This window comes from Sinohyriopsis cumingii, unplaced genomic scaffold (assembly GCF_028554795.1).
Source record: "Sinohyriopsis cumingii isolate HCF-2022 unplaced genomic scaffold, ASM2855479v2 utg000160l, whole genome shotgun sequence".
Lineage (NCBI taxonomy): Eukaryota > Metazoa > Mollusca > Bivalvia > Unionida > Unionidae > Sinohyriopsis > Sinohyriopsis cumingii.
In genome coordinates this window covers 8,261,404-8,281,745 of record NW_028315873.1, presented here as the reverse complement: position 1 = coordinate 8,281,745, position 20,342 = coordinate 8,261,404, and the positions used below count along the sequence as shown (strand labels likewise).

Below are 20,342 nucleotides of genomic sequence, written 5' to 3'. Positions count from 1 at the left end.
TGCAAACATTGTATTAATAAAACAGTGTGCTTTCAAACATACAGTAGGAACATGATATTGAAAAATGGAGAACACTTATACATAGACATCACAGTCACTTGATTCTGGGAAAACTAATGTGTATCACCATATAACACAGACATTGGCTTACCTGTCCAACAACAACTTCGCCATTTCAGTGTCTGATGCCAGTCCTAACTCTTACATCAATGCTCTCCATCGAACAAACTGGTCCCCAAGACGAATCCTTGATAAGTCCCGTTCGGTTTCTCAGAGTTTTTCGACGTTTCTTCTCGGAAAGCGACAAGCGCGGGCGACCTTTACATTTTTGACTCTCACGTGTGTCCGCCATTTTTGTTTATAGTAGATATTTAAATTACAACCACGCGACTCATAACCCGCCCACTGGACGAAGATGACGTATACGTTTTTGTGGTCACGTGAGGCTTCCGTAACAGTTCGTGACCTACAAGTTTCAATTAAAGCGGGCCCCCACAGAAAGTCATTTTCTCTCGTTTATTTATCAATTGCCCAATTGAATCTTCTCAAACTCTAGGTTATTTTGAATTATTTCAGCTTATAAGTCGACACATTTCACTAGTTACATGATCTGTAACATTCACAGAATTACAGACACTCTGTACTATTGTGCCTTTAACCTACCCATGTACAGTATATAATCCAGACACTGTCATAACAAAAGTGCATTATATACACAGCCACTAACCTACACGTGTACTGTATATATACCAGCTACTAACCTACCAATGTACAGTCTATGCACCTGCCACTAACCTACCCATGTACAGTGTATACACCTGCCACTACCCTACCCAAGTACGGTATATACAACAGCCGAAAACCTACCTATGTACAGTACCTACAACAGCCACTACCCTACCCATGTACAGTATATACACCAGCCATTAACCTGTCCATGTACAGTACCTACAACAGCCACTACCCTACCCATGTACAGCACGTACACCAGCCACCAAACTTCTTCCCATCAATTGTTGCACTGATTGAATTATACTGGTGATTAGCATGAATATTTATTATATTAATACTTTTACGTGAACATACTTTCTCATCCTTCGTTAATCTTTTTCAAACTTCTGTACATGGAAAGATTAGAATTACTTACTAGGAGTCAGACATTACATTGTACAAAGAGGCTGACATATCTGTCTTATATATATATATATATATATATATATATATATATATAGATAGATAGATAGATAGATAGATAGATAGATAGATAGATATACAGGTTACGTAAGCGACGCGGATGTAAGGAGAGCATATCTTTTACAGCCCAGTCCTGACGTCAACATTGTGTCAGTTCGAGAACTTTCTTCACCTGCAATCAGTAGCATTGAATAAACTCTTGTAGTGACAACATGGCGACCGGAGGGAATACAACAATTAGTTCCAATCTGCTTAACATTGGGACCCTGACACTGAAATCCGGTAAGAGATTATATAGATAGAAAGCACACACACACACACACACACACACACACACACACACACATATGAAACCTTTTGACTTTATTTATCTTATTAATAGCACCCTCATTATATGAAGCGCATTTTACCCATTCCTTTCACATATGGCATTATACTTCTATTGTGATACACAATTATTTCATTACTCGAATTTATAATGTCTGCTTTTGCTTTACATCTGTATATTATGTACATTGTAAATGCTGCTTGATATTACAATGGCTTACATGTCTAAGTGACTCCATACAGTAAGGGTTTACATGGCTAGATCATTTTATAAAACGAGGGCGTACATGGCTAGTTCACTTCATACAACGAGGGCTTAAAGGCTAGTTCACTTCATACAACGAGGGCTTAAAGGCTAGATCGCTTCATACAACGAGGGCTTAAAGGCTAGATCGCTTCATACAACGAGGGCTTACATGGCTAGTTTACTTAAGTATTTGTTCAATATCAACAGGTACATTTTTTAATAAGAAATGTAAAATATTAATATAGATCATGGAATTTACGATCCTTTAGCATATTTACGTTCTTTTCGTTTTCTCTTGTTTCTTCTTCAATTTGTAAGTAGTTTTATGTTGTTGATTTTCATAATGTTGTTTCGTGTGAGATGCCAAGATATATTTGAGTTGTACGTATGTGACAGGTGCACTCCTGAAATATTTGACTTCATGGAAAACATTTTCGGAATCTGCTGATTTTTTCAGTCAGGAATTTTTCATGTTCATTCAATATTTGCCTACCACGAAGAGCATAAATTTGTCTTCTAAAAAAAAAACAACTTATGAACAGTGACATTAAAATTGTTTTCATCATGTGTGCGCGATAGCGCGCGCATGTGAATGATGACGATGATTTGTCTGACAATTTCACCAACATAGGTCCAGATGCATGTTCACGTGTCACTGGGAAACAGCCAGCTGTGCTCATTTGTTATTGCAAGTTCGACGCTCAGGAGTCTGCTAAAATGCTTGTCCCTAAACGGGCCATATACAAAATGAATAGAGTGGGCCACTGATTATAAGCTATGTGTTGTAGATTTATCCGTCTCCCTGTTGGGCTATCAATCTCTTTGTTTTACCACCACACACACAGAGAGAGAGAGAGAGAGAGAACTGGTTCTTTGTTTACCAACTCTTATGACATAATGTGAACTGTTTTGACATGGGAATATAATATTCAAGACCTTAGTTATTGTGGGGTTCTATGACGTTCTGCTATGAGCTGGGGTGGGGTGCTCCCAATGTTACTTGATTTACTATGGAACTCACACCCTGGCTCGTTTTTGTAGGAAGTGAAATTAGTGATAGAAAGAGGTAACGCTCCGAGCCCCCAGTCAGTATTGCGGACAATTATTAAGAACACAAAGGTGAAATTCAAAAGAATAACAATTTAATCAAATTAAACGATATTAATTTCTCAACCAATCTTCTTCCTCTCGACTATGTAATAACCTATTTCATCACGTGATTATAGTGTGAGATGGCTTTACCCTGTATTTGGTTTCTACTCATTTGTGTTCTACTCTGCCCATTCCTTTTTTCCTTCCGGCGTTCTCCGTACTACAATTCTTCCTATACTCTTCCCCTTCTTGTCTCCTTTTCTCCTCCTCCTTCTCTTTCTCTCTCTGTCTCTAGCGACTAGGTTTGTTCTCTGCCTACTGCCTTGTTCTATCCTGTCTCCCCTCTCTGAGACTCGGGACTTAACTAGCCGGTAGTTCTGTCCCCAAAAGCTTCCTTTACGAAGCTTTCTGTCCTTAAAAGGTACTAAGGGTTTTCCGGCCAGTTCACGAGTGGCTTCCTCTGAGTTATTGCTATACTTCTCAGCACGATGTTTCACAATGACTAATTCGTTCCCAGCCCGAATGACTGTTCAGTTCTGGTTCGAATTGATGGCCCCACCCTTCTTCAGTTCCGATTGGATATCAATTCTACCCCAGTCGGTCCAGTTTAACAGACGAGCCTCAGGCCATCTGTCAACGCGGATAGATTTACAACAGCAACAAGGGTCCTTTGTTCTGAAACAAAGCTTCCAACGTCTATATGTGAGTTTTGACACCCAACGAAGCGGGGCTCTTGTACAAACACGAATCACTCCGATAGCCGCAAAGTCTACAAAGACACATATCTGCTAACCCCTTCCTTTGCTCCTGACTTACGTAGTCGCGGGCAGGCAGACGTGACAGTTATTATATAGTATATGCATGACAGGTCAATGTTACGCAACGATACGAGTCCCTGCACGTGGAACCGGATACAAACAAGTTGTCACAGATGATAACTAATGAAAGAACGAACAGCTCTTTTGCACGAATATAATAAACAATTTTATAAAGAATCTGTTTGTTTCTTACCAGTTTGATCCAGTACGTCTTGCCATCGTCCAAGAGTTAGGTACATTAAGTCTAGAAACAGTAAAATCTCTGTGCACACCAAATCACGCGCCACAAATACCGCACTATACCAGCCACACCGGGCTTAAAATAACGCACTTTCTGCTAGCATCACCAGTTTACCATTTTACAAAATTATTTCTTTTTAAAAATCTCTAATAATACTAGTAATTATTGTGTGGGTCCTATTTATAGGTATACGAAAATTACAGCGGCACTGCACAGTAGCGATGTTCTCATTGGATGACAAACAATTAGAAGTCACACACCTTCTGATTTGCTAAGCGTTTGCACACCAGTCTACAACCCAAGGAGGGTCACAAGTTGTGTTAACAATACACACGGAGTGTAAGTGTTTGTCAGACATTACCGACTTTGTGAGGACTTTCACAATAACGCGCAATTCATCTCTTATGATCATTCCCAATCGTTTGCCGACGAAACATTTCGAGAACTTGTGTGAAAGTCCTCACAATGTAGTCCAGTCCTCAAGATGTTGGTGTGCATTCAAACTCAGGTCCTCGCAAGTATACCAAAAAAAACCCCCACACACCACCCACCCACCCACACACGAAACAGTGGATCAACTAGCTAAGGATATATGTGTGCCGCTCGGTCAAGGAATTTACAGTACAGCCATCTGGTCTCGAAAGACAATTGCAACTTTGTATCATTGGTATCGTACAACACTGTAGGAAAAAAATCACTGAATGTGCGCAGGTACCAATATGACGACCGTGCTTCTTGTAATGCTTGGTGTAATTTTAAATCCAAGCTTGTAATCCCGAGGGGCAGTACGTTTTCTCTCACTCCACATATGTTCATGCATGTTTAGAATTATGGCATGAGAGGGAGATGTCAAGTCCGGAAAGGGACAGCAAAAATGGATTTCAATGAAATTGGTTAATATTTTAATTCATTTACAAATTGGGGACTTTTAACGTGTGTAATAATAAAAATACGCATCAAACCACTCTGATGGAATCTGAAGACGAGAAATTGCAGTCTTGTAATATCATACCTAACAAATTCAGTAATACACATTGGCAAATGTAAAGATGCCATGTTAAAAGCAAAACATTGTCATGCACATTATCTTATGATTATCATTATAGCGTGAGCAGATTGGCTTTCAATGAAACTTAAATTTTAATTTATTTGAAAATCAAAGAATTGTTACTATCTTCCAGTAAAGCCTTCAATTTTGATTTATTTTAATCTCTTGCTTTCTGTGATTTTCGATGATCATCAATCTTACTCTTTAGTTTCTTTTCCAACTCAGTTTTTCTTTTTTGTTTATCTTTTAACTCCAAGTTCAGCTAATTTGAAAGTAGTCTTTGTTTCTGCGATTATACAGACCAACGAGGTCAGAATTTATGACATCAATTTCGGACTTAAAATGAAATTGGACAGTAGCATTTCTAGGAGTAGCGAAATGGCTTGTAGAGGGCAATGTTTCAGAAGTAAAGATATTCAAGACATCAGTCGGATGTTCATTGGACTCCAAATTATCCTGAGCAGAGACTTATTTTGAAACTGATTGTGCCTGTTTTGTCCCAAAATTAAGAAGTGTTCCTATTATCGTAACGGAGATCGCCTTGAGTTCTTGCAACATATGGTTAATTTTTTCAGCCAAAATCTGTGTCAGTGTTGATAATATAGCACTTTATAATAAGTTCATCTTGGCACATCTTTTTGGTTTTTTTTAGGATATGCTAGCACATAAGCGTTAAATAAAGACTAATATAATTTATTTAATCCATTGCTATTGGCTGCCGAAAAGTGATGAAAATTAAAACTAATGTAACACTGGACACCTTAAGTTGAATAGTTTCAATAGCGTAAAACTAGTACCGCACGCGGTCTCAGTCCTCAAAGTTCTTCTCTCACCTCATCCTGTCTTTTTAACTACTTTCCTTAATGCCATCAAGCTTCAAAGACTATTGGTACAAGTAGGACCGTTTATAATCTGACGCTTCAGTTGCATCAATTAAACGTTTTTAATAAAAAGAAAGAAAAACAAAAGCTAACATTTGATATGTTTATTCCCTTTAATGTGCGGTGTCAAAGCGCGACACAGTGTCCAACATTGGCGCTGCTCAACTAATTAAATTTGTTGTATATTCTCATAAAATATATTAATTGCGGACCGAATACCGTCTTTCAACTTGCTAAACTCTTGTGTCTTTGATGGTGATAACTTGTGAGCCTGTTATTTTACTTGTCTAAAATTTAAGTGTAATCACCCGTAGGTCTGCAGTTGATTTAGTCTACATTTTGTTTTTAAATTATGTATTACATTATATCAAAAAAAAGGAATTACATAATTAAAAATACACTTTAAACCAGCTAAAGGTTGTAACAATTACCCAATATTCATCAGTGATAAATCTATTAATACATGTCGTCCACGAGTGTTGTTATCAGTTGCAGATAAAAATGGAATGAAAGCGCGCGATTATGTGTGTGTGTGTGTGTGTGATTTGGATTTGTAACGTAACTTTAACAATTTTTTCAATCATATTGCTACGATGTCTGCAGTGCGACCGTTTATAGTGATGTCTAGCACTGGGGCATCATGCCGCAGACATTTAACATCATGTCCCACCCAGTTACGTTATCATGACACCAGGCCGACAAGTCATAACACTTAGCCCTTAATGCTGAACGCCAAGCGAGGCCGCAGCTGCTATCATTTTGTTTTAAGTCTTTGATATGACTATGCTGGGGTCCGAACTCACGACCGCCCAAATGAGACGGACGCACTAACCACTAGGACACTGGAGTGGTGAAATAGAGAGAGAGAGAGAGAGGGGGAGAAAGAAAGAGAGTAGCCGTATAAAGCTTAAGTGTGTGGAATCTGTAACAATTAGTAAAAACTGTTCTTGTTGTTGCTGTTGTGTGATATAATGCTATTTTTCAGCACATGATATGCTATACATGGCGGCCAGTATTAATGGTGGAGGAAGAACCCGGGAAAATCCCAGAAGGAACCACCGACCCACGATAAGCTAGTGACAACCTTCCTCACATACCCACATTGGCCGAATCCGAGAGTCGAACCCACGCATGTAAAAACTAAACAATTAATACAACCTGGGTTATTTATAATGATTCAATTAATTATTTTCTTCTTCACACATAGCACTTTCAAGAAATATTGACAATATCAGGTAGTGATTTTAGTTGGGTTGATACATGAATATTTGATTTAATACTTTGTGCAAGACAGGGCATCGGAAATTTCCTTATTTTTACACTCACCAATCAATTTTTGTTTGCTGTAATCTACATATCCCTGTAAAAATATCAAATTAATAAGAGACTCAGTTTGTGTTTGTGCGTTCAGATAGGCTCGAATCGAATTTTGTATGGCATCATTGCTTTATATCGCTAGAATATGATTGGTAAGTGTGGTAGATGTCTATAAAACCCATCAATCGCTGCATGAAGCGCCGTCTTACAATTTCCCTTTATTTGTGGTATCGTCCTTATATTGTGATATATAATTATTTTATTAATCGATTGTATAATGCTCTGGTTTAGCTATAAAAAAAATTCAGGAACAAATAATTTTGCGATAAATTTGTTTAAACGTGTGCAGGTAGTTAATATGATGAAAAAGATGCTAATTTTATTAGGATGAACTGAACCAATTTTTGGGGAAAAATACACTGTTTCGTCAAAAGATTGCATCTTTGAGAGGAAATGTTAAAATATAAATGTAATGAAGTCGAGAAGTTACAATAGTTTGCCAAGAATGTACAAAACACCCTTATCCCTATAAGTGATTTCAATCTCAATTTACCATACAAGCACAAAATTTCTCGATTTGGATTTACTTTGTTAGTAAAAGTGATCCATGAAACACTATACCCAAATCAGTTCTCTCCTTTTTCCTTTCAATTGGTTTTAGTTTTTCTTTGTTATTACAGTTATTTATGTGTCATGTCCCCCAAAACAAACACCTGCTTGTGTTGTACGTATATATCAGGTACAATCCTACTGAAATCTTATCCACCAAAAATAAACCGAATTAGAATCGTATCCCTGCAGTATCTACATGATTTGCATACGTTTATCATCTAAGGGAAACGAGGCTTGCTCTTTACCATCGCTACCAACATTAAACATTTTTGTCGCGTGTGTGTGATAGACAGACAGACAAACATATGCTGTATATGTCAGTTTTACCATCATAGGTCCAGATACATCGACATATGCCACTGGCAAACAGTGGCGGATAGAAAATCGGCTGTGCTCCTTATTTACATTTTTAGTTTTTTAAATCCTTTATTTGCTATTGAACATTTTGTCGCTTCAGGATTCGCCCACGTCGCTTGCCTCTACATCGGTCCTTGAACTAAGTCTCTTAGCTTAACCACCATAGATCTACCCCAAGCGAGAGCGAGTGTAACGTAGTCGAGTTGACCCTTTGAGACCGGGCAGGGTTTTAAAGAAACAATAAACACGTTCGTGGATGACAAATGACAATATATTAAACACTGGTACTTATGATACGAAAATAACACAGAAAAGCATATAAAATGAATATAAAACACATAAAACACATATGAAATATACTTTGCCTACTATGTCACATTCATGTAGTCAAAAAGTGCTAGCAACTCCATATAAACTTCATGTATACAAATATCTCTAGCAAACTTTCATATAAACAAATGCTTGTTGCAAAGCTATATAATCAACTACTCGTTGCAAACATTTATGTAGTCAGACACTACTGTCATAGTTCACATGTAGTCAAACCACTACTTGTTATGCTTTTACTTGTAGTCAATACACTACTTGTTATTGTGCTTTACTTGTAGTCAAAACAGTACTTGATTGGAAAATACATGTTGACACGGCCTTCTCTCTGGCACGGTCACTTTCCCCTCCGCACTTGTACCCGTACGTTGGCACCGAGTTGGTGGGTTATCCTAGTAATGGTACACCAGACGTCATGGTATCCACAAGCCCATCCGGCTGTCATAACCGGCGAGCTGAATATGGAAAATAAACACTTTTTCAATAGTCTAATTTAATTGGAATGGGTTTTGTTGCAACTGCTTTAAGAATATACGATAGGTACGAAGTATGACATAGGAATGCTATGTAATAAAAATAAATATACGTAATGCTATGACATTAATACATACATGTTTTCGAAATTAGTCGTGATAGCGACTAGATGAAATTAACTCGCTACCACATTGCCTAGGTTATATCTTAATAGACTGAATTGCAAATACGATAAACGATAATACAACAATGAACGTGCTTTTACAAAACTGAATAATTATTGTAAATAATAAAAAGTGTTGACTAAAAAACATTCGACTCACCCAACTGTTTGGCTCTAACTAAATTACAATGGCACTTGCCCGACAGCTGAATATGTTTAGAGCTTCCCTCTATATTGGCTGTGCCCTTCAATAGCTCTACCCGATATATATAGTAGTGCGCAATAATACATTAGTTCGCACGTGCCGCGCGAGCAATAAAAGCGTCACGCGATACGACGAAAAATTAAATTTACAGAAATACTACGGCGCGTGAAACAAGACAACCTGATTAAATGAAAAGTATGGAAGACTAAATGAGCCATATCGGGCATTTCGTAACACACCTCCCCCTTCAGAAAAGTATACCTTCTTTCTAAGACGACGAAATCACACGATATGGTCAACAGAGAGTCGAATTAGTGGGTAGGTGGGGGAAAATGCCGTATGGCTGAACGATAAACAAGGAGTGAATAATACAGAGAGACGTAGAAGCCTTCATACATTTTAAAACTATATAGAGTTCGTACAGATCTGGACAGCTGAAATTCAATGATTTTTCAATGACCAGTTTCCAGTGTTCAATGACTACTCACGGTATTAAGAGTTTAACTTCAATTAATAATTTAAATACAAGAAACAAATACAAAAACAATACAGTAATAAATAAATGTAACATGAAAAGGAAATTATATTTAAAAAGAAAGTCATCGTAAACCAGATGTTGAAAGTTGCCCTTTAGCTTCTATATTTTCTTCTTCAGCTGCAAGTCCAGTGCTTTCACTACAGAAATGCTGCCAGAATTTTATTTAATGGGAAGGGGTACCCACATGTTAGAAAAATAAGGTGCTGATACTCCCCTGCTGATGGGTCATACAAATAACTAGCTTAGTCAGCTGTGGAACAAGTTTGGAAACTATACCTTATGTTTATTATATACATATTTTCACTGTTATGTCTTCTGGATAATTGGGCTCCAAAGTAAGATCTTTCACTAACGTAAGTGTAATGTTTGTGTTTTGTATAAACTTTGCGTCTTGATTTTTTTTGGATAATGTACAAAGTGTCAATTTAGAACTGGGCAAAGTAGGTTTACAGTTCTCACGGTTCAGTCCTAATAATGCTCTGGGTCCATTCTCCGTTTTTACAATTTCTGGTATTCCGAACATTGAAAATATTTTGTCAAGTTGCGGAATGACAGCTTTTGCTGCTGTTGAGTTAATAATTTCAACGACTGGATACCTTGAGTAGTCATCAACAAGTATCATTGTATGCTGGTAATCTCAATTTCCATCTCTCGATTCTTGCACGGGTGGTGATTTTGGATTGTTGAAGATGACTTCCAGCGGCTTGTGGTCACTAATTAGCTTAAACGTATGACTGAACAGGTACAGATGGAAGTACTCACAACTCCATACTGTTAAAAGTGCTTCACGTTCCGCTTGTGAATACCGTCTTTCCACATCTGAAAGTGCTCTGCTGGCGTAGACAATAACCTTTCCATTCTAAGTTAAAAACGCGCCTTGACCGACAGGATTTCCATCTACAATTAATTGAATTTCATTATAAGGATTGAAATATGCTATTATTGTGTCACTTGCGAAATCTTCTTTGAGTTTTTCAAACGCTTTCTCGTGTTTTTGAATCCATTCCCATGGTTTATTTCGCTTGGTTAAGACTTGAAGAGGCTCATTGATTGTTGAATAATTTAAAATAAATCGTCGCACATAGTTTGTCATGCCTTGAAAACTGCGTACTTCTGATATGATTGATGGAATACTGGCATTTTTTAATTTCTTCCACTTTCTTCGAATCTGGAGAAATTCCATCTTTGCTGAAAATATATCCAAAGAACTAAATTTTGACTTTGTTGAACACACACTTGGGTTTATTTAGTGTTAAACCCTTTTGCTTTATGCGAGTGAATGTAGACTCAGATTTGTGTTATGTTCTTCATGAGTGCGACCGAATACTAGAATGTCATCACTAATATTATTTGTGCCTTTTAGTGCTTCCTAAGCTGTACAGAATTTGTTTTGGAATATTTCCACTGCAGATGATTTTCCGAAAATGAGGCGTTTATATCTTCGTAGTCCAATATGTAATATTTCTTGATTTTTCTTCCAATTCCAGTTGATAGTAGCCCGAATTTAGGTCAAGCTTGGGGAACATGGTTGCACCATTGAGATCTACTATAAGATTATCTATTGTTGATATGACGTGTCTCGCGAAGTTCTGCCTCTTTAGGCAAACGCATATCAACGCAGATTCTAATTTCGTCTTGGTTTTTGGGTTGTAAGCAACCAAACTTGGAGATACCCAAGGAGTAGGCCCATCTACCTTTACAATAATGTTTAATTCTTCAAGTCTTTGCAACTCTTTTCCAACTTTCTTTTGAATGTGAAATGGAATACGTCGGTGAGACTGAACTATAGGGACTACAGCATCATCAGTGTGAAGGTGTATCTACGTCTTTTAGTTTTCCAATTTCATTGAAGATATCTGTGAAGTTTTTACACAGTTCTTCAGACTTGCTCTTCACTGTAGCACATATTCTTTGAATTATTTGTAACTATATGCTTGTTTCATAGCTCAGTAGATTGGTTACATAGAATGGAGCATTGATGATCCTAGAGTATTGACTTTAGCTGGAGTTCTCTGGCCAAAGGGGTATTCTTCATTTGAGCTCTCAGGTGGTGTACTACGTCTGTCTTGTTGTCTTTCTACTTGATTAACTTTGCTTTCTGCCATGAGTCTTGATCGACAGACCTTTGCAAAATGTTTTCTTCGTCTTGCAGAAATTGCATTGTCTCCCTATTGCAGGACACGGCCTATCTTTGTGTGCATATTCGACACCACAATTTATGCATGTTTGTTTTCTGTATTGTTGTTAGATGCTGCCTTTAGCTTTCTCCATGAAATGCATCTTGTTTCTGCGATGACTCGGTGTCCCTCGTTTTGTTTAGGCATTTGCCTTCTCTCTTTCGGATGTTTCTATTTATGTTTTTGGCTTGTCTGTCAGAGAGTTCCTTGGCACGAGCAAGTGTAAGAAGATGTGTTAGGTCCATCTCTTCACGAAGTGCACGACGTCTAAGACGTGTTGACAAGCGTCTTTGAATTACTTGTGATTGTATTTCGTTATCGACATCATTGAATTTGCACATTGCTGAAAGCTGCCATAGCTTGGTGTGGAAATCACCAATCTATTGTCCATTTTGTTGTGTTTATTGACGAAATATGAAGATTTTAAATTCGTTGTTCTTCTTTTAGTGCGAAATAGTTTGTCAATTTTTCTACGGCGGTTGGATAATCTCATTTCTCTAGGAGGGTTTCAAAAATATCGTTTGCTTTACTTGCTCTCCTGTATAGTGTATGTTGCAGAATAGAAACCGAGTGGGTTTTGGATTAAATGAATAAAACAAAACACAATGTGTGAAAGGTGGAAAATTATGAAATGCATTAATAACTAAAAATATATGGTGTATAAATACAATTATTCTCTCATGCACTCAACATACGATTGATCCAATCATTATACAGAAACACTCACACATTGAAAATAAACCAAAAATATGAATTCAATTTGAAATACAGATTCAAGAAACCTCATGGACTGCAGATACGTTTCAAGTAATATTATGCACTGTAAGAGAGATTCACATAATCTCACGATTGGATTACGATTAAGATTCAAATAATCTTAAGGTATTCAAATGTGTTTCAAATAATGTTATGCACTGTAAGTGAGATTCACACAATCTCCTGGAATACAACTAAGATTCAAAATAATCTCATGAACATGAAAAATGTACCCAATTGAAACAACAATTGGAACAAACATATGCTTCTTGACCCTTGTACAGTCGTACGATTCATCAACTGATGAGCCGCAGTTTCACCGAGTCCTTGGGTTGGCCCACACTTTTATCGTCGAGTCGTTTCACCCACTTTTTCCATCGGGTATCAGGTGCGTTTTCATGGAATGAGAAAGGAGGGAAAATGGGCAAACTTGCTGCCATTATCAGAGATACAGACTTTCACTACAAGTGTACACCAACGGTAGCAGGTCTGTACTAATTATCTGAGTAAAATTACACAACTGGGGACTTCCGCATATGACGTCATGCAATTTGTGCCATTTTTTTAACCTCCCTCACCCCGTCGTCACACTTCGTTACCAAAAACCAGACTCCCCTCTATGTGATGTCACAAATGTCTTACCCCATCCACTTTTTTCGTCATTTCTTAATACTGAAAAGTAAACGTAATGTAAATCAGTTAACTATACATACAAAACGTATTCTTTTACGTAAAATAATATCTAATTAATCAGGCTTTCACAAGGACTGATTGGTTAGTTAAAAGTTTATAAAATTATTTTTTTTAAAAATTAATTTTAAACAAAAATTAAAATGGGGGCCCCGAGTGGCCGAGTGGTCTAAAGCGTTCGCCGTTACGGATCACTGCCATCTCACCTCTGTCTGCGCCGGTTCGAGTCTCAGATTCAGCCAATGTAGATATGTGAGAGAGCATGCCAGTAGCTTCTCGTGGGTCGGTGGTTCTTTCCGGGGTTTTCCCGGGTTCTTCCTCCACCATTAATACTGGCCGCCATATATGGCCTATCGTGTGCTGAAAAATGGCGTTAAACCCCACAACAACAACAACAACAAAAATTAAAATGTAAATTAAACACATCAATCACTTCAGTTCTTACTAATATTAAAGTTTCAAAAAATCCCCCAAAATTCTAAGGGTTTAAAGTCTGACGTATTTGCAAATTAATTACTTCTCTTCGTAGTTATGATTGCCCCAAGGCAAAGTAAGATGATCCTTCACTGAACGAATAAGAAATCCATTTGTTTCTCGATTAACATCGTTTATTGGAGTGGATATTCCATCCAAATCAAACTCCTCCTCGTCAATCCAATCCAACCTTTCTCCTTTCTCCAAATGAACATCATTTCGCATTGCTTTCTAGCAGTGACTCTCATTGGTCAGATGCGCTTCGATGGAACTGCTATTTGTTTGTGAAGGACTGAATGAGAGCGCAGCATGACCAGATAGCTGAAGAATACGTGACATATCTTGCAATATCGTGCACATCTTTCTTTCATTCAGCACAGATTGAAGTGAAGGGCAATAAAGATCGCAGGGAATTGTCCGAAATGTGTATGCAGACCCAGGTAGAATGTATTCCGTTTTCAGACATTGAGTTGCAAATAAGGATGGGAATTTGTGGAAGGCTCCATCTGTTGCTCGTTCTGGAAATTTAAGTCCTTCACATGTTTAAACAAGGGGTAAAGGAGTCGGAAGAAATCTATTTTTTATCGCGCTGAAGTATGAGCATCGTGCGTTCGAACAGCACATGTTGTTGTCACACTTCACAATCTGAAGCAAGTATTGTCTTGAGGGGATATGTGTGTCACACCAGTTTTGATCTTTACCCAGTATATCCTGTTCCATGAGCTCTGAATTTAATGGATCCTTATACTCAGCAATGGTTGGGTAAGTGTCTATAGTCAACTGTGTCCATATTTCTGCCAAAGTTTTTCAGGTAACTTTAAAGTCTTTCTTTTATATCACAATGTTAATTGCCTTACCTCGTTCGTCTAAATGGCTGCCATAGTTGTAATGAGGTAATATTAATCCACTTAATTCCCTGCTCAGTGGTGCCATCTTTCTCTCTACTCTGTTTGAAGCACTTCGTCCCGGAGCATTTGTTGCAACGAAGACATATTCATGATCATTTTTCAAGAAATGGTGGATGGCAACCTTAATGACATTCTGATACCGTGGGTTTCATCCGGAACACCATCAACAGCAAACACAAGAATCGGCATGACCAATTTATCAATGCCAGTCCTGGTTATGGTATCGAGCTCTGTCAGAAACAGCAACTTTTCAAAGTCAAATCCATGGTTGAGTGCTGTTGATGGTGAGTGTTTTCCAGATCGGATGGCTATACAAGCTGGGACAGAAAAGCCAACAGCGTCTCTGTTTCCAAGACCGTTGCGATGTAGCTCAATGCCGGCATACACAGAGGGTATAAGCATGTGCTGGGCAACAACTACCCAGTCATGGTCAGGAAGGCTTACTTTATACTCACCGTACATTAGCGATGGACTCTTCTTATTTGGCAGCAACCAGACCAACTGGGACGCGACATTTATCGTCCTGGGTGATACAAGAAACCTCATCCGATGCAATCATGGAAGAGAGTTCTTCCAAATGTCATACTGTAGCTGGGCAAAACTGGCCATCAATATGTTTAGTGTGATAATCATTTTACTCTCTAATTATCTTTACTGGGACAGTGGTTCCATGACGCTTACATTGTGACGACGAACTATGCTTAGGAAGTAGAGTAAGGAATAGCCCACTTGGACTTATATTGAAGCCATCTTTTTTGAATGCTCTACTAATTGATCTAAGGCTTTGATACGTCTGTAGACTTCCAACTGTCTTTTTTCATGAGAAACTGGTCCATTCATTGCGATATCCAGTACCGTCTTTCAACTTGCTAAACTCTTGTGTCTTTGATCTCGTCGACTGTTGTCAGGGTGGTGATAACTTGTTAGCCTGTTATTTTACTTGTTTAAAATCTAAGTGTAATCACCTGTTGGTCTGCAGTTGATTTAGTCTACATTTTGCTTTTAAATTATGTATTACATTATATTAATAAAAGGAATTACATAATTAAAAAAACACTTTAAAACCAGCTAAAGGTTGTAACAATCTCCCAATATTTCATCTGTGATAACATTATTAATGCATGTCGTCCACGAGTGTTGTTATCAGTTGCAGATAAAAATGGAATCAGGATGCTGGTCACAACCTATTTTGTTCTGACATTATTTTTGAAAGAATCGTTCCACATTCATATTTATTGTGACGTCACATTTTTCGTTACAAAATGTTGACCCACTCCCCCTCACTGTCCTTATTTTTCCCTTGTTATCTTTAGCTTTTTCAGCTGATATATATCCTAGTCGCCATTATAATGTTTGTACTTTGTAACGAGGGAGAGGAAAAGACCTGTTTCTACAAACATATGTTTATTCCATAGCATATAAACTATAACTGACCTGCTTGTCAGACCTACATCTAGCACCCTATATGTCAGTGTTATCTCAGATCTCTAAGTTATAGATTCAGCAGTGGAAAAGTAAATATTACCGTATAGCACTGCTTCTAGAACACTACAATAAGCCCTACTTGCGTTTCACTTTCTTGAATCGGTGCTTTACTGACTACTATGCCAGATATCCTATCTGTTCAATAATTATATGCTACTGCATTTTTATGGGGAAAATATGAACGAGTTTTTCTGATGGAATACTGCACGACCTTTGGAGTGCAGAATATCTATCGGACAAAACGAGTTCAGACAGTGGTATTTTGATTATATTGATACATGTATTTACTAATGTTAGTTTTAGATTATTTATTCAATTTATATTGACCCTTAGTAGTAATAGGGGATACATTACGGACAATGGGAATTAGCATTACAGGGACCCCTGGGTCAGATTACGGACAATGGAAATTTAACATGGCGAAAAATCGTGGGTCAGATTACGGACAAGGGGAATTAACATGGGAATAAATCGTGGGACAATCTACGGACAAGGGGAATTTAACATGGGATTTTTTTTAAAAAATTTTTTTTAAAAAAAGGGGTAGGCAATTCAAAGACTATCTCTTTTCGAGAAATATGGCTGGCCCTGAAAAGGGCCTTTGGGTTTTCTTCTGCTTCTAATTTCTTCTTTTCCTCCACCAAGTTCTTATTTTATCTCCTACACTCTTCTTCTCTTTCTTTTTTTTCTTCTCCTCTTCTTTCTTCTCTTCCTCCTCTTCTTTCTTCTTCTTTTCATTTTCTTCTTCTTTTTCAATTTTTTCGTTCCAATTGCGTATTCTTATTCTTTCCTCTTCATCCTCCTTCTCCTCCTTGATCTCTTTCATGACACCACTAATCTTGTCCTTTGCTTTCCTTAAGTTATTAATTTCCATCTTCACACGATGGGGACTATAGGAATAATGGTCTTCAACCAGTCTTAATAGCATCTGTTCCATTATTCCTAAGTTGTCTAAAACGTCTTGCAAGGTTTGTATTTTGTCCATTTGGTTTGATGCCATCTTCTTTTTATTCTTAGCAGAATGGTTTGAACGACGAATACTGTGGGTTATTATAGTGAAAGCGCGGACGTGATGGAAAACATCCCCTAAAAACATAAAATTAATCTTACCTAGATCATGACCCATCAACGCGCGTACGTGAAGGAAAACATCCCCCTACTTTTTCATTTTATATAATATAACCCCAACTATACCCTTCACATACTCTAAGAAACCCATAATCTACTATCCACACCAACCTACTTTATCACTTACAAACACAAACACACAATCACACAAACACATACCCTCACATTTTTATAAAAAAGAGTTAGTGTTTATTTTCACACTACTCTACCTACACACATTGGCAAATTAATAGTTATTTCTTTTCTAGAGTATTGGGTAGCCCTGAAAAGGGCTGTTTTGTTTGGAACTTCATGGACACCTGGTTAATGGTGGCACCTTCCAGGCCTGGCGCCACATACACATCTTATCCCCCAGTTACTTTTTACCTTTTGGGGGGAGAGAGCAGAGGCAGGATATGTCGCTTCAGAATCCCAATTTTCACTCTCTGGGATTTTGAAATTTCTTCTCTCCTTTTCCTCCTCCTCTTCTTTGTTTCTTCTTTCCTCTTTATATCTTCTTTCTTCTTCTTCTTTGTTTCTTCTTTCCTCCTCTCTTATCCTTCCCTCCTCGACAATGGCTTCCGCGGCCAGTTCATTTAATATGCGCCTGGCATATTCCAGATGCACATGAAGCTCCAACAGTTTCTCCAGTCTCGTGTTCATTTTTGGTGTTGATCAATCAACAAGGGTAGCTGGACTGCCGAACGAGTTTCAATTTATACTGAAAGCGCGGACGTGAAGGAAAACATCCCCCTAATAACATAAAATTCATCTTACCTAGATCATGACCAAGAAACAACAACAACGCGCGGACCTAAAAGAAACACTCGCTCACTTTTTTATGCTACCCATCACTTCAATAGACTATCCACATACGCAAAGCAATCCAATCTAACCCAAAATATACACCTCAAACAGCCCAAAAAAACAAACATCATTTTAATCTACTATCCACACCAACCTACTTTATCACTTACAAACACAATCACACAAACACACAAACTCATACCCTCACATTTTTTAAGAAAGAGTTAGTGTTTATTTTCACACTACTCTGCCTACACACATTGGCAAATGGATCGTTATTTCTTTTCTAGAGTATTGGGTAGCCCTGAAAAGGGCTGTTTTTTTGTTGTTTTTTTTGCTATGGCATTCTTTTTTTAGTTTCTAAGAATGCGATGTCCTCTGAGGATAGACTTTCTGGCGATAGGTCTGCTTCTTCGGAAAGAGAAGAAGAATTCTTTGGTGTCGATACGACAATCGACAAAGCCTCTGTCAGCTTCAGGTTGCTGCTGCTGTTGCTGTTGTTGCTGCTGCTGTTGCTGTTGCTGCTGTCTCTGAAGTCTGTACTTCTCTGTCCATTCTTCTTTCTCCCTGTTCATTTCTTCTCTGAAGAGCTCTTCTATCAGGTCTTCAGTGATTTTTAACATTCTCACATTCTCTATTTCTTCTGGTTTCGGTATCAGACTGTGTCTGACCCTATGCAGATTCACGTAGGCTTCGTTGAGCTTAGCTAGTTTGGAGCACATCTTCTTAGGAGGATGAGTCGACAATGGATGGCTAGACTGGGAACAACCCGGTTCTTAAAGTTAAAGCGCGGACGTGAAGGAAAACATCCCCACACGGTTTTCGAGCCGCAACGTTCATGAGAGGGATAGTAAGAAATGAAAGAGCATCAATCCAACATTCTTATAGCTAAACAAAAGACAAAGGCATTTTTTTTCTAAACACAACATTTTTTATTCAAAAATCACTTAACACTAAACAACAACATTTTTAACAATAATCCAACACTATAACATCAAACAATTTTTTTCAAATCACAAACATTTTTTTCTCAATCTACAATTTACTTTGAACAGGGCTGACAACGTTGTGAATGAAATTGTGATTTCCACTGTTGGAAATCATTAGGCCATTGATGGACACTACGTTTCCTAGCTTGAGACAAAAGATAAGCATAATGGTCACAAAACCATCTATCTACTTTCACATCGTTTCTAGCAGAAGAACGAGGATCGAAATGAGTCACTAAATGTTCTAAGGAATAGCCCAGTACTGTCCACACACCAAGGAATCTGTGCCTTGTAATTTCACATTATTGAATCGGGTGGTTTGAGCATTTCTTCTCATAAAGTCGATGATATCGTCTTCCAAAGGGGGCAATCCGTACGAATCGAAATATTCCACACATCCTTCTTGAGGAAAGTAGACGGCTACCCAGTGGGTTCCTGGGAGATGACTGTCGTCCGTGTTGATCACGTAAGCTTGATGGTCTTTAGGTTTGCGATGAGGGAGTTCATCTTTAGCACAGACGACAGGATTTCAAGAAGCCGTATACGAACTGTGGTTCAAAAGGTAATAAAGTTCCCAGGTATCCATTGTTTTGTGTTTTTTTTCTTCTTCTTCACAGGTAATAATAAGTCGTCAATTCGATCCTGACTTTTTGCTTGAAAATGTCTGACGAATAAACGGTTATTCGTTCTGTTTCCTCACTCTGATTCAGGAGAGTTTCGATACGATGGATCTCTTGAGTGGTTAATGGTGGACAAGAATGTTCACGCAAGTCTTTATACCACTGGTGCAACACGTCTTTGTTCGAGATGAGACTCCAAGCTTCGTCCAGATACTCGTCCAATTTTTCTTCTTGACTTAACATCAGGCATTTATCGTGTTGAATTTGACTGGGATGATCGTTTTGACATCCATAAGAATTTTTCTTGATCAATTCCGTCATTTTGTCGACCAAGTGTTTGGCAAAACAGGAGACTAAATGGGCTTCTTGTTCTGGCCATCTCGACTTCATCATGATATCTTCTTCGTCTTTGTCTTGAGATTCTTCTCCTTCCACGGTCTCCTTACATTCCATCTCCAAAGTTTCTTCACTAGGTAAAGAGGGATAAC

The 20,342-nt window shown here is 38.0% G+C and overlaps 1 protein-coding gene across 1 annotated transcript in view; it reads left to right on the top strand.

Annotated features, from left to right (window-relative positions):
- Positions 1 to 1,406: 1,406 nt before the first annotated feature.
- Positions 1,407 to 20,342, top strand: part of LOC149774731 (uncharacterized) — a 65,415-nt gene continuing 46,479 nt past the window's right edge. The window contains exon 1 of the mRNA XM_089944992.1: positions 1,407 to 1,476. Within this exon, the coding sequence (XP_089801118.1) occupies positions 1,407 to 1,476 (70 nt within the window). The remainder of the gene's footprint in view (positions 1,477 to 20,342) is intronic.